The sequence below is a fragment of the Nerophis lumbriciformis genome, linkage group LG27 (genome assembly GCF_033978685.3).
Source record: "Nerophis lumbriciformis linkage group LG27, RoL_Nlum_v2.1, whole genome shotgun sequence".
Lineage (NCBI taxonomy): Eukaryota > Metazoa > Chordata > Actinopteri > Syngnathiformes > Syngnathidae > Nerophis > Nerophis lumbriciformis.
The window spans coordinates 29167279-29183118 of record NC_084574.2 but is presented as its reverse complement, the minus strand read 5'-3'; the positions used below and the strand labels follow the sequence as shown (position 1 = coordinate 29183118).

General features: G+C 39.1%; 1 protein-coding gene across 1 annotated transcript; it reads left to right on the top strand.

Annotated features, from left to right (window-relative positions):
- The first annotated feature begins 4422 nt into the window (after positions 1-4422).
- On the top strand, positions 4423-7883 carry adra2c (adrenoceptor alpha 2C). Its single transcript, XM_061987813.1, has one exon. It carries the CDS (start codon positions 4746-4748, stop codon positions 6084-6086), a length of 1341 nt encoding a protein of 446 aa, XP_061843797.1. The 5' UTR covers positions 4423-4745; the 3' UTR covers positions 6087-7883.
- The last annotated feature ends 7957 nt before the right edge of the window (positions 7884-15840 follow it).

Sequence of the window (15840 nt, the reverse complement as noted above, 5' to 3'; positions counted from 1 at the left end):
CACAGGCTTAGCTGCTTACGTGCAGTGATTTCTCCAGATTCTCTAAACCCTTTGATGATATTATGGACCGTCGATGGTGAAATCCCTAAATTCCTTGCAATAGCTGGTTGAGAAAGGTTTTTCTTAAACTGTTCAACAATTTGCTCACGCATTTGTTGACAAAGTGATGACCCTCACCCCATCCTTGTTTGTGACTGACTGAGCATTTCATGGAATCTACTTTTATACCCAATCATGACACCCACCTGTTCCCAATTTGCCTGTTCACCTGCGGGATTCTCCAAATAAGTGTTTGATGAGCATTCCTCAACTTTATTAGTATTTATTGCCACCTTTCCCAACTTCTTTGTCACGTGTTGCTGGCATCAAATTTTTAAAGTTAATGATTATTTGCAAAAAAAAAAAATGTTTATCAGTTTGAACATCAAATATGTTGTCTTTGTAGCATATTCAATTGGATATGGGTTGAAAATTATTTGCAAATCATTGTCTTCCGTTTGAATTTACATCTAACACAATTTCCCAACTCATATGGAAACGGGGTTTGTACATATTTGGCCCTTTTCCACTGCAGGGACTTTCCCACCTACCTGGGTAAATAAAGTTCCCCCTGTGTTTCCACAGGGGGATTTGAAGCGGCGACCTCAGCTGCTTGCTACTCTGAGACTTCGTTGGATACATGTGGAAAAAATGAGGCAACACACGTGTGGAACCAAGGTAGTAAATAACATCAAATATCAACTATTTACTTTTACATGTTGTTAAAGTAGTCAGTGACAGTCCATTTGTGTAGTTATAGCCTCAACCCGAGTAAACAGAATGCTAATGCTAACAAGCTAACGCTAAAGCCGATGTGTTTGTGTTGTTGGCGTGAGATAAACACTGACATTTATTATATATATATTGTTTTTTTAAAGGTTGAAATGGACCATAAGGAATCGCCTCACCCTCATGAATTCATCATTTACCTAGAGGACAACTCTCTGACTGTTGGACATTGCGGACAAAAGCCTGACTTTTTACGAACAATTCGGTACGCTTTATTTTATAAATCATATCGTTTTGTATAACATTGCTTTGTATTTCAGTTACTTTACTTTTAGTAAAAGAACTGTGACCTAAAGGCCTACTGAAATGCGATTTTCTTATTTAAACGGGGATAGCAGGTCCATTCTATGTGTCATACTCGATCATTTCGCGATATTGCTGAAAGGATTTAGTAGAGAACATCGACGATAAAGTTCACAACTTTTGGTAGCTGATAAAAAAGTCTTGCCTGTACCGGAAGTAGCAGACGAGTAGCGTGACGTCACAGGATGTGGAGCTCCTCACATCCGCACATTGTTTACAATCATGGCCACCAGCAGCGAGAGCGATTCGGACCGAGAAAGCGACGATTTCCCCATGAATTTGAGCGAGGATGAAAGATTCGTGGATGAGGAAAGTGAGAGTGAAGGACTAGAGGGCAGTGGGAGCGATTCAGATAGGGAAGATGCTGTGAGAGGCGGGTGGGACCTGATATTCAGCTGGGAATGACTAAAGCAGTAAATAAACACAAGACATATATATACTCTAGTAGCCACAACACAACCAGGCTTATATTTAATATGCCACAAATTAATCCCGCATAACAAACACCTCCCCCCTCCCGTCCATATAACCCGCCAATACAACTGAAACACCTGCACAACACACTCAATCCCACAGCCCACAGTACCATTCACCTCCCCGAAGTTCATACAGCACATATATTTCCGCAAAGTTACGTACGTGACATGCACATAGCGGCACGCACGTACGGGCAAGCGATCAAATGTTTGGAAGCCGCAGCTGCATGTGTACTCACGGTACCGCGTCTGCGCATCCAACTCAAAGTCCTCCTGGTAAGAGTCTCTTTTGTCCCAGTTCTCCACAGGCCAATGGTAAAGCTTGACTGTCATCTTCCGAGAATGTAAACAATGAAACACCGGCAGTGTTTGTGTTGCTGCAGCCACCGGCCGCAATACACCGCTTCCCACCTACAGCTTTCTTCTTTGCTGTCTCCATTGTTCATTGAACAAATTGCAAAAGATTCACCAACACAGATGTCCAGAATACTGTGGATTTTTGCGATGAAAACAGACGACTTAATAGCTGGCCACCATGCTGTCCCAAAATGTCCTCCACAATCCGTGACGTCACGCGCTGATGTCATCATACCGAGACGTTTTCAGCAGGATATTTCACGCGGAATTTAAAATTGCACTTTAGTAAGCTAACCCGGCCGTATTGGCATGTGTTGCAATGTTAAGATTTCATCATTAATATATAAACTATCAGACTGCGTGGTCGGTAGTAGTGGGTTTCAGTAGGCCTTAATACTGTCTATGTACATGGTATCAGTGTCGAAATATAGTAAACCACTCCTCCATACGTCATCAGCCTGATTTGTATGAACTACCCTGAACTGTGAAATGCGGTGGAAACACAAACCACACACTTTTACAGGAACCTATAGATCCAGGAACCAGAGATTACAATAACTAAAAGTTACTGAACTTTTGAAGGAAAATAGGCCTACTGTTGTAAGTTTGATGGAAAAACATTTTGTGGTTTAATTTTTATGATACTTTTGGGACGGCGTGTTTATTTCTTGCCTTTTAACATGTTCTGTTCCGTCTAATTTAATTCAACTTACTATGTTGCATCTACCTTGACTCATTAGTTGATTTTAAAAGTGTGTACCTAAATTAATTGAGTTATGGGTCGGGTAAGATATTCCAATGTTTTTTATCTTTAAATACTTTTGTAGTTTCAAATAAAAAATTTATAAAAAAAATATTCAAATAATATGATAATTTATTTATACATATATATATATATATATATATATATATATATATATATATATATATATATATATATGCTACATTGCTTGACATTTTAAACACCCACGAATGTAATCTTCATACACATTGTAATTGGTACTTTACTCTATACCGGGGGTCAGCAACCCGCAGCTCTAGATCTTTAACGCCGCCCTAGTGGCTCCCTGGAGCTTTTTCAAAGATGTGTGAAAATGGAAAAATATATATTTTTTAAATTATTTTTTGTTTTACTATGGTTTCTGTCTGAGGACAAACATGACACAAACCTTCTTAATTGTTAGAAATCCCACTGTTTATATTAAACATGCTTCACTGATGAGAGTATTTGGCGAGTGCCATTTTTGTCCTACTAATTTCAGCGATCCTTGAACTCACCGTAGTTTGTTTACATGTTTTACTTTCTCTGACGCTGCCGCAGAAAGACGTGTTTTATGCCACTTCTTCTTTGTCTCATGTTGTCCACCAAACGTTTTATGCTGTGCGTGAATGCACAAAGGTGAGCTTTGTTGATGTTATTGACTTGTTGGCGTGCTAATCAGGCATATATGGTCAGTGCATGACTGCAAGCTACTCAGTGCTAACATGCTATTTGGGCTAGCTGCCTGTACATATTGCTTCTTTATGCCTCGTTTGTAGGTATATTTGAGCTCATTTAATTTCCTTTACTTATGTTCTCTGTGTATTTAATGTATATTAGCATGTCTCATGACACATTATCTGTATGTAATATTGGCTGCATTTCTGTGTTGTGTGCCATGTTGTTCCAGACCACAGCAAACGTTACCCAGCTCGCAAAGATTGTATTAAATCCTCTAGAAGAAGACAATCTGCTGTTTCCTTTAACTTGGACACACACATCTATACCTTTGGCCATTCTAAGACAGTAATTTCCAGAAGGTATCTCATCCTGTAAGAAGACTCCATTTTAATAATGTTTTCAAATGTTGCAAAAATGTGTAGAATAAAAATTTAAATACAACATTTCTGTCAACGAAGATTTGTGTCAGCATTCGACATACAGTCATTTGTTATAGTAGGATAGCTAATATAGACACTTACATCATGTGTTGCCTTCATTATAACACTTATATATGGCTTTTAATTTTTGCGGCCCCAGACAGATTTTTATTTTTTGTCCAATATGGCTCTTTCAACATTTTGGGTTGCCGACCCCTGGTCCATACAGTCTGCATAAATAACCTGTAGAAGCAAGCGTGTGATTATTATTCGTATGTTTGTGAGCGTCAGCTGGCTGCTGCAATAGTGACCTCCAGTGTGCGCTTAGAAGGAAAAAGAGAGCAGTGCCTTGACAGCAAGTGTGACCTCCAGTGAGGCTGACAGCCTTTTTCCACAGCTGCATGCGCGCCGCTGCAAATGTGTAAAATCCACGTGTCGATTTGTGCAGAGGCACGTCCTCAGTCCGCATCAAATAAATAAACGACTTGCGGTGAAGGTAAGTATCGTATTAGTCGGTTTCATCGCTCTCTCTCTCTCCAATTATCGCTCTCATCTCGTCTGTGGGGCGCAGCAGCTCCCTCCTTCCCCGACACGTGGTCGCCGCGCTCCTTCCCAGCCACAAACGTTCCGCGGGGGAGCGGAGCAAGAGGAGGAGGAGGAGGAGGAGAGATGCAGAAGCAGGCAAGGGAAGAGAGGACGTGCTCAGAGGGGAGTCCGCTCTCTAACCATGGACACTCAGCTGCGGCGCACCCTGCGCCTTTTTGGAATTAACACTTTTATCAACGCCTTTCTTTAGTTTTGAATTCATTCAAGGAGGATGCGGACGATCGGCGAGTGGAAAGACAAGAAAAATGACATTGGATGTTTGTTTGTTTTTTGTTTTCCATTTGACTTTTTAGCAGAGATCAAGTAGACGCCAGCATGGATTTCTTGAATATCTCCGCTTTCGAGGAGGCAACGGAGGCTCACAACATCTCCACTAACAGCACCTCTCAGAGCAAGTACAGCCCTCTCGCCATCTGGGGTCTGGCCGGACTTGTCAGTTTTCTCATTTTGTTTACAATAGTCGGCAATGTGTTGGTGGTGATTGCCGTTTTAACCAGCAGAGCTCTGAAACCGCCCCAGAATCTCTTTCTGGTGTCCCTGGCCAGTGCAGACATACTGGTGGCCACCCTGGTCATACCCTTCTCTCTGGCTAACGAACTCATGGGCTATTGGCTTTTTGGCAAAATCTGGTGTGACATCTACCTGGCACTGGATGTTTTGTTCTGCACCTCCTCGATTGTGCACCTCTGTGCTATTAGTCTGGACCGCTACTGGTCAGTGACACAGGCGGTAGAGTACAACTTGAAGAGAACGCCAAAGAGAGTAAAAGGGATGATCGTGGTGGTCTGGTTGATCTCAGCTGTTATCTCTTTCCCTCCACTGATATCAATGGACAGGAGCAACAACGAGGCCAGCCCCCAGTGTATTCTCAATGATGAGACCTGGTACATCCTTTACTCAAGTATCGGCTCTTTCTTCGCCCCCTGTGTCATCATGATTCTGGTCTATATCCGGATCTACCAAGTGGCAAAGACCAGAACGAGAACCATGTCAGAGAAGAAACGGGACGTGGATATGACGCAGGAAAACGGTACGGACCGAACCGACCAAGGCAAAACCGACTCGTTTAAGTCGAACCGCGGCGGGAGTGTTAAAGAGCAGGAATGCGAGAACGGCCACTGTAAGGAGCACACTTTGAAAACCACGTCCAAAAATCCACACTCCGACCACCAGGACGACTTTGATGACAGCAGCTCGTCAGACGAGAAGCCCAAAAAAAGTTCCTCATCGTCCAAAAACCGCCACGACGACCGGAAGGACAGAAAGTCCAGTCGAAAAAGCAGCTCGGCCTCAAAATTCTCCAGTCGAAAGTCATGCGCCAGTTCCAAGTCCATGGAGCTATTTTCCTCTCGCCGCAAACGCAGAAGCACGGTCAACCGGAAGAAAGTGTCTGCCGCGCGAGAAAAGCGCTTTACGTTCGTCCTGGCTGTTGTCATGGGGGTTTTTGTCGTGTGCTGGTTCCCCTTTTTCTTCTCCTACAGCCTCTACGGAATCTGCAGGGACCTCTGCAAGGTCCCGGACACTCTGTTCAATTTCTTCTTCTGGATCGGCTACTGTAACAGCTCGTTAAACCCGGTCATCTACACCATCTTCAACCAGGACTTCCGCAGAGCTTTCCAGAAGATCCTCTGTAAGTCGTGGAAACGCTCTTTCTGATTGTCTTTCATAGCCACTTCATCCTGCAGATTTCCTATTTGAGCTTTTCTCTGAGCTGCAGAGAAAAGTGCTGGCCGGGGAGCGTTCACACCTTTGACTGCCGGGGATTGCACTCAGAATGAAGGGATGCATTAAAGGTCTGAACTAAAAGTGCAGGAAAGGGGTTTTGAATGCTGTTTTGATTCAGTGAATGTCAGACAACTTTTTACATGCAAATGTTTGCTCCAGCTAAAACCCCCCGGCAATGATTGACCCCTTTCTTTCTCTAAAGGACAATAAGCCGGCTCATAACAGTCACTGTGACGCAGGCACCAGGACGAAATGCTCGGGAGACGAAGGGTATATTGAACTTAACGACAATCTCCACACAGCTGTTATAGGACAATGGATAGAGCATCTATCTTTCGTGGCTCAGACTCTACTTTTGTTTCCAATGGGACAAAGGGGCTCCTTGCTTACTGGTTCAGTGGCAAAAGGGAAAGAAACAAACACTACTGAATAAGTCATATTTCCGCCTGAGTGGGATTTTTCTGGCTGCGTATACAATTTAAATGGCAAGCTTACACGTGCGGACTGACTGGCAACATAAAAATGTAATCGTCATACTGGACATCTGTTGGGATGGAACACCGCATCTCTGCTGCGGCAGACGGACACACCGAGTCTCCCAAAATGTTTGCGTGGACGAGAAAGAGGTGACTGAAAGTAACATGTGGACCTGCGTTGTTGAAGTGTGTTAATCTTCACTGCCACTCGGTGTGTGTGTGTGTGATGTGTAGTATAATTCTATATTTGCCAATGGGACTGGTTCACTCTGCTCAAGTGTCTTTCTTATCCTCCATTTGCCATCAGACAAATGTTGTCTTTTCCGCCGCCAAAGTCAACCACGTTGACAACCTCTTAGATCTCAATTCTCACTTTTATCGCCTGCTGCTCCTGGCAGACACGCCAATGCACATTACACACTCTTAGACTTTACACCAGGGGTGTCAAACGCACGACCCGAGAACAGGTTTTAGGGATGAGTTTGCTGAGTATAAAAATTAACCTGACATTTTTGATTGAAAGAAACTGCTGTTCTAAATGTGTCCACTGGGTGTCGCAATAGCAATTATTTGTATCTTTGTAGATGATGCTACATATGTACAAAATCAACCACATGTTCAGGAAAATGATCAAATTACATAAATAACATCCTGTAATTTGATTTTGATATAATTTTTTTATCTTGATAGATTGAAAATTACCACTAATGAGTGAACATTATCACATAGTTCATTCAGAAAATATAAATAATGACAAATAAATTATTAACCGCAACATGTAAGTGTAAAAAAAACCAACAGCAACATTATGATTTGTACATTTGTGTACATGTGCTTGTTCTATTTTTAAACAAAGAAAACAATCTGATGTTGTCTTTATTTTTAAGTTATCGTGCCGTCATTTTACCAGTCCGGCCCACTTGGGAGTAGATTTTTCCCCATGTGGCCCCCCATCTAAAATGAGTTTGACACCCCTGCTCTACACGTTTACAATATCTTCATCTTTACATTTATAGCCCTAGGTTAATTGTTTCTCTTTTCTTGTAAATACGTGGAAACAGTGCAATATTATAGTGCGGCGCCTCATTATCACGCACATGCACTGATTGCGTAATGAACAATGCGCTCGTGGATTTTGATGGCGCACCGACATTCTGTTTCTTTCTAACGTTTCAGACGAAAAACGAGAACAAGTGTTGACTCCTCTGCACATTCAAAACGATCAAATAAATTTGGTTTCAACTGTGCTTTGCATGGATGCATTCTTCATTCATGTAAACCGTGTTTTTGTTTCTTTGAGCTGCAATTTGAGGTTCTCTGCTTAATGCTTTGAGTTATTATGTATGGAAACTCCAAAGTCAAACGCTCTTAAAAGACAATTTGGAGTTCAACCATTTGAGAAGAAAAAAAACACTTGAAAATAATCTTGTGATGCTTCAGCTTAGTAAGAATATTGACATTAACTCCACAATTTGCTTATATGCGTTTTCTGCCATGCCATCAGAAAAAAGGTACCAATTATGGCAAAGAAAAGTGTGATGATAGAACATAGAACATGAGACAGGGTGTGGCTGCTTGAGATACGCAACACTATAAATGTTTTTTTTAAACAAATCAAAGGGAACCAGGGAAGCTTGTCAGCAGTCAACATTTTTACAAAGGATTTGACTCTTACAACAACTAATTTTTCAACTTAACTGATGTGCCAATTTGATTCAGAATTGATTCCCAATTCAAACCGATTCTCCATTCAAACTAACAATCAATAGTTTTAGTAGCAAAAGGTGACGATTCCAGAAATAGCTTCAAGGGATGTCTCGATACAACTTTTTCACATCAGATACGCTACCGATGTTGGAGCCTTGTGTATTGGCCGATAGCGGTATTAATCAGATGCGATATCAGCACAAATCATAGTATATACTTTTAATAGTTCGTAGTGTTACATTTTAGAAAACCCTATGACACATTTATGGTTTTGAAGTGGAGTGGAATTTTTTTTTTTTGTAAATTGAATAATGCGGACACATTTGTTCCTGGATACTTTCTAATACGATTCTTATGCAACTATAATTATTTAATACTTGTTCATGTTGACAAATGCGATGTTTTAGACTGCAGTATTGTTCAATTAAGGACACTTATTAGATATGTATAGCTTGTGTGCTATTGTGAGCTTAGCTGTTGGGTACAGTAGCTGCTAGCTGCTAGTAGCCTATACCCTACCATGTTTACGTTTTGTAAATGTTGTCACTAAAACACGAGAAAAGATGAAACTTGCTTGCTTATTGGAGGACATTGAAATGTTAACTGGCTGTCAAATTTTGCACAAGTAAAGACGCTGCAGGACCGCTTGTATAGGAGCTTATATTAGATGCAAGTTGATATCAACCGATACTTTTTTTTTTTTTTTTTACTTAATTTGGACTGATATCTGATGTTGAAGTGTATGTCTGGTCTTGTCATCCTTGTCCGGACAGAAGGATGACACGGTAGTGCGGCTGGATCAAAAGAGACAAATTAAGGACTCCTAACCTGGAGAAGCCAAATCATCTGTTATATATTCCTTATTTCTCTATCTGGGTGTGTGCTAAGTCAGGACAGCACAACCTGACCATGTAAGGAGATGTTCGTGTGTAAGTGTCTAGAAAACAACTGCTTTAAGTCATAAGGCAAATGTTGGCATTGAGCTAGACAGGTAGTCTTTTCTTAAGGATATGGTTATCATTTTGACATTCGCAGGTGGATTGGATCACTTCTCGTAGGAAAAGAGGCTCTAATTGGGACTTCGGAATGCAAAACTAAGGGGCCTTATCTATTTATGTGCTCAAACTGAAATACCACTATTTCATTAAACTTGGTGGTTTGCCTTCTCCAAGGTGAATATAAACATTCACCATATGCAAAACATAATATGAGTTAATTAATTCACTTCAGTATCAATATGTGATCGGGACACTCTAATAACTACATTAATCTTTAAGCTAGACAGCGTTAAGTTAAAGAGTTCTTAGAAATTGTCATATTACTTAAATTAAAACTGGTTGGGTTAAAAAAAAAAGGTTCAACCTAGCGTTTCTAAAATTGTAAATACACAGAGTAAAACTTTTGATAAAGCCTTATAATTTACTTTTGCTTCACTTGCAAATTGTGAAATTAAATGAAGCAGGTGATGGATTCAGTTATCCGTTTAGCCCGTTCAGAGTTGACTGGAAGTTTAGTGAAATGTGACCATAACTTTGTTTTTTGTTTGGCTTTTAGCTCTAAGTAATGTGGGCTGGACCATTTGAAGTGTTCAAAAAGCCGTTCTTGTCAAAGAGCTATTGAAAAGACTACCACATTGTTACATTTAGTTACATTGCTCAAATATCATGGTAATCATCGCTGGTAGCAGTTATAAGATACGATTCAAATTTAGAATATTTTTAACTTACAAATTCCACCAATACTTACTTAAGCAATGCAAAGTTGTTTTTTTAAATATTATTATAATTTAATTTAGTTTGTGTTTTTATTTTATACATTCCAGTAAGGTGTTCATATCCCCTTGCTTTGACTATTAGATAACCATTGTGCATTGTCCAGTTTTTCCCATTTTCGAAAAAAAAACAACAACTTTGTGGTACAATTGAAACCTTGCTTGCTACAGACAAAAGTCCATGCAGACTAAATGTGTCCCTTAACAATTCAACCATACAGAACAATTATATTGAAAAAAATAAGAATTATTATATATATTTTTAACATGTCCTCCCCAGCCACATGGGCACATAATATTGTTGATATATGCCTGTATCGACTGTACTTTATTTATTTACAAAAGAGAAGATTGGGATAGATACAATATATATACAAATATAATTAGAATAAACTATAATACACATTTGTGCATAATAATAGTGCGAATACAAAACTGTACAACGCTACCTGCTGAACTACCTTTTTTTCAGGCGTTTTCTCCTCCTTTCTGGTACAGCAATAAAGGTGGTGCACAATAATGCTGAGGGTAAATTTCATATAAAGATGTCTCGCAAACGAATGACTCCCAATTGGGAATCTGTTCTCATCGTTTACTTAGAAGACTCGACTTATTTTTAAACGTCCCATCCCTACTTACTTGGTTTTAATTTTGCACACTAAATGTGTCACATATCAAGCTCTTTTTTACCCGGGAATTTGTAGAAACTGAAGTAAGACCAAACATTTGCTCGTGGCTGATTAACATTTAAAATCAAACCAGTAAGTTAAAGTTTGCAGCAACTTATATTTTTTTTACACAAACACCATCAGTCCAGGAAAGGAAAATAACAATTTGCAGTCTTGTTGTTGTTACGATACATTCAATGGTAGCTAACGGTAGTTCCTAAGGGTGCTGAACATTTTTAATCCAAATTCTGATTCTTACCTAATCCGATTATAAATTGATTTATCATTTTCAATTTCAAAAATATTTGTTCTTTTTTAAGAACATTTTAAGAGCATTTTCAAAAAGAAGTTTTTAGGCCATCTCTGTTCTTACGTCATATGTCAGCAGCCAAGAGCTTTTGTAACCTGCTTAAAAAAAAAGGTTTTATTATTTTAATAATAATTACAATATTATGATTTTTTTCTTTTTTACAACACATTACACAAATTGGTTTCTATCAAGAATCGTTAAACCAAGAATTTAAATTGTGAGTTGTTGTAAGATTCACATTCCATTAGCTGGCCAAACACACAAAGCGCCCTCTAAAGGTTGCAAATAGCTCCTTTAATTATTTTTACTCTAAAATGCTCCTAGATGACAAAAAACATCTGCACAGTAGTTTTAATTTTTGTTTGTTTGTTTAATCGCCTATGGCAGTAGTTGTCAACCTTTTTTCACTGAGTACCACCTCAGGGAACACCTGGCTCTCCTAGTACGACCATAGTGTTAAAATTCAGTAGCGTAGTAAGGCTAAGTATTCATTAAATACTAGGCAGATATTTTATTTAACAAGTATATTTCACGTTTTTGGCCACTGTAACTTTACACACAGGCTGAACCGTAACACTGTGTTGGAATATACAAAAATAAAACACTGTACTTTCATCAAGTGATTCTTTGGCGTACCACAGTTTGGGAATCACTGTACTATAGAGGGTTTTGTAATGGCAATAGTTGCATCCTGGACCAGGTGAATCGTTGTACCATTTCAAATGTGAAACATTGCTTTTAAACTAGAATAACCTAAAAAACAACCAGTATCACGGAAAAGACTGGGCTTGACTTTGGAGGTTCCACTGTAATACTAAGAATTGTATTACTTTAGTTCAACTGTTACTAATGTTAACTTGTCATGTTTTCTAATGCTAATTTGCTTGGAAGATGCACCGAAATCCAAAATATTGCAACACCCTGTTAAAATGAGACGAGGAAGACGCTGTTTAATGATCTTCCGCTGCCTGTCAGATATGTTAATCATCACTTAAGCATATTTGTTGATTTAAATAGACCTTTTTTTTAAAATCGTAAGTAATGTCCCTTTTGCTTTAAGGGTTATTATGTTGTATCACAGGTGGCTGTTTTGGGTCACCAAAAAATGGCTTTATAAGCGGTCGAATATTGTAGATGTCCATGTTTAACTGTGTAATGAATAAGATTCTGTTTGCATTACTTTCAAATAAAACATAGTTCCACATGTGGTTACTGATGTATGATTAATGTGCATTGTTTTAATTAGTCAGAAATTTAATCCATTTCATTCCAAATATCATAAATTGCATTGTGATACACTATATTTAAATATTATATTGGCTTTTATGCCATCTTTTTGTTCTCGGATATAGTTATTACTCAATTATTTTGGTTTAGAAATTATTTTAAAAATGTTACATTTGTAAATAATGTACATTTTAAAATATATTTAAAAAATGTATTAATAATGATTAAATAATTAAATTATTTTTTTATTTTAATATGGTGTTAGTAAACAGTCAACTTCTGGTCCCAGATACACTTTGATCGAATAAGGATGTACATACTTCTGTTCTATTTTAAAAATATGAACACTGTTTAAGCAACACTTCTTGTGCAATAAAACATTCAATTGTTTGGTGGCTTTGCCAGCATATTTCTTCCATATCATTAATAAACTGCTAGTTGTCTGTTCAGAAAGTATTTTATCTTGCTCGATTAGCAGTGTTGTAAAGTATAGTCAAATACTTAGTTACTGTACTTAAGTAAAACACTTTGATAAATCCTGATCAAAATGTTTTAGACCAGTTGAAAAATTGCAATAATTTCCATTTTGCACTGTTGGATCTTAAGAAGGTTCTAAGTAGAGCTTCCTTGTCATGCCAGTAACGTTGGAAGCCATCAGGATCGTCAAGGTTACATTATTTTTCATCAGAAAATTTAACTTTTGTCCAGCTTTCAATGTCCCTTGTTTGGTGCCCTTGTACAAATTCCAAACAGGCATTTTGTGGCGCCTTTAAAGATTGAACTTGTTTTTAAAACTCTTCATTCGCAGATGCCATCTCATGGTTATTGGGCTTCACCGGTGACAACCCTAATTTGGGCTGATGATCATCCTGTGTTTTGATGGACAGCCAATCAGATCCTACAACTCAGAGCCGATTAATTTTTGGGGGGTTTAACACTTGACTTTTTTGTTTATTAACCCTCAGGATATTTCAAGAGGTTTAAAATGACTGTCTTACTGCGTCCAACCTCAGCACCAATGGCACATTGCGAGAGATCATATCTATGTGGCTCAACAATCCAAGAGGCTTCAAAGAGAGAACGTTTTGCCTTTGCCATCAAGAAATCATGGCACAAATTTGATTGAATCCACATGTTTAGATTTTAGCTTTTAATTGTAAACTTTTGATCAGCTGATGAACGACCTATTTCAGTTTAATTGCGGTTTGCAACAAATTGCTTACTCAAATTGTGTAACCTTCTTAAATTCCAACAGTGCAAAATTAAAATGTTTGTATTAATCAATCAATCAATCAATCAGTTTATTTATATAACCCTTAATCAGAAGTGTCTCAAAGGGCTGCACAAGCCACAACGACATCCTCGGCTCAAATCCCACCTCAGGGCAAGAAAAAACTCAACCCATCGGGATACAATGAGAAACCTTGAAGGGGACCGCAGATGTGATACGTTCTAATAAAATATTATGATTGACGGTATCGAAAGCAGCGCTAATATCAAGCAGTAGCATAGTTAGCAGTAGATCATTAGTCATTTTTGCGAGGACTGTCTCCGTAGAGTTATTTGCCCTGAAACCGGACTGAAAGTGTTCACAGAGATTGTCAGACGCTAGGTGTTCATTTAGCTGCTGTGCAACAATTTTTTCGAGGATTTTCGAGATAAAGGGAAGGTGGGACACCGGCCGGTAGTTTACCATGAGGTCAGGATCGAGGTTACGTCTTTATAGCAGAGGATGAATAACCGCTTTTTTGAATGCTAGGGGAACAGTGTCAGAGTACAGTGATACGTTTAGAATATTTAGCACTGATGGTCCTAATATTACAAACAGCTCCTTGATAAGATTCCCAGGAAGTGGGTCAAGTAAACATGTTGTTTGTTTTGTCCCATTTACACGCCGCAACAATTCCTCTAATGTTATTTCAACTTCAACTTCAACTTCAAAAAGAGAGAGACTATTTTGGAGGGCAATATCTGTCGTTTATACATTCGTATCTGTGTTAATAGAACCCAGGTGTAGCTGGGATGCGTTGTACTTGTACAATCAGGAAACAATCAGGAGTATACAATCGAACCTTAGTTTCAGAGTTGGGTATTAACGTCCAACATTTACTCCATTATATTTACTTAAAGGGGAACATTATCACCAGACCTATGTTAGCGTCAATATACACCTTGATGTTGCAGAAAAAAGACCATATATTTTTTTAACCGATTTCCGAACTCTAAATGGGTGAATTTTGGCGAATTAAACGCCTTTCTACGTGACGTCACATCGGGAAGCAATCCGCCATTTTCTCAAACACTGAGTCAAATCAGCTCTGTTATTTTCCGTTTTTTCGACTGTTTTCCGTACCTTGGAGACATCATGCCTCGTCGGTGTGTTGTCGGAGGGTGTAACAAAACGAACAGGCACGGATTCAAGTTGCACCAGTGGCCCAAAGATGCGAAAGTGGCAAGAAATTGGACGTTTGTTTCACACACTTTACCGACGAAAGCTATGCTACGACAGAGATGGCAAGAATGTGTGGATATCCTGCGACACTCAAAGCAGATGCATTTCCAACGATAAAGTCAAAGAAATCTGCCGCCAGACCCCCAGGAAAAGAAAGCGGATGAGGGTATGTCTACAGAATATATTAATTGTTGAAAACTGGGCTGTCTGCACTCTCAAAGTGCATGTTGTTGCCAAATGTATTTCATATGCTGTAAACCTAGTTCGTAGTTGTTAGTTTCCTTTAATGCCAAACAAACACATACCAATCGTTGGTTAGAAGGCGATCGCCGAATTCGTCCTCGCTTTCTCCCGTGTCGCTGGCTGTCGTGTCGTTTTCGTCGGTTTCGCTTGCTTACGGTTCAAACCGATATGGCTCAATAGCTTCAGTTTCTTCTTCAATTTCGTTTTCGCTACCTGCCTCCACACTACAATCATCCGTTTTGATACATGCGTAATCTGTTGAATCGCTTAAGCCGCTGAAATCCGAGTCTGAATCCGAGCTAATGTCGCTATACCTTGCTGTTCTATGCGCCATGTTTGTTTGTATCGGCATCACTATGTGACGTCACAGGAAAATGGACGGGTGTATATAACGAAGCTTTTTTTAGGGATATTGCGTGATAGGTAAAATTTTGAAAAAAACTTCGAAAAATAAAAAAAGCCACTGGGAACTGATTTTTAATGGTTTTAACCCTTCTGAAATTGTGATAATGTTCCCCTTTAAGTAACTTTTGAGATAAATTTTACTTGAACATACAAAATGTGGAAGACTTGGCATGGATAAGCAATTGCTATCTGCTGGCATGTAAATTGTCCAATACAATTCTCGAACAAAAAGTGACAATATAGACCAAAATGTCCTCCAGTTTTATTCCCACTATACCGGAGCTTGTGGAGGTGCATCGCAGCACCAAACTTACACGTGATGTGTATTTCTGGTCTTGTCATCCTTGTCCAGACAAAAGGGTGACACGGCATTGTGGCTGGATCGAAAGAGACGTCGGAGACGCTTTGCAAAAAGTTGCTTTATTA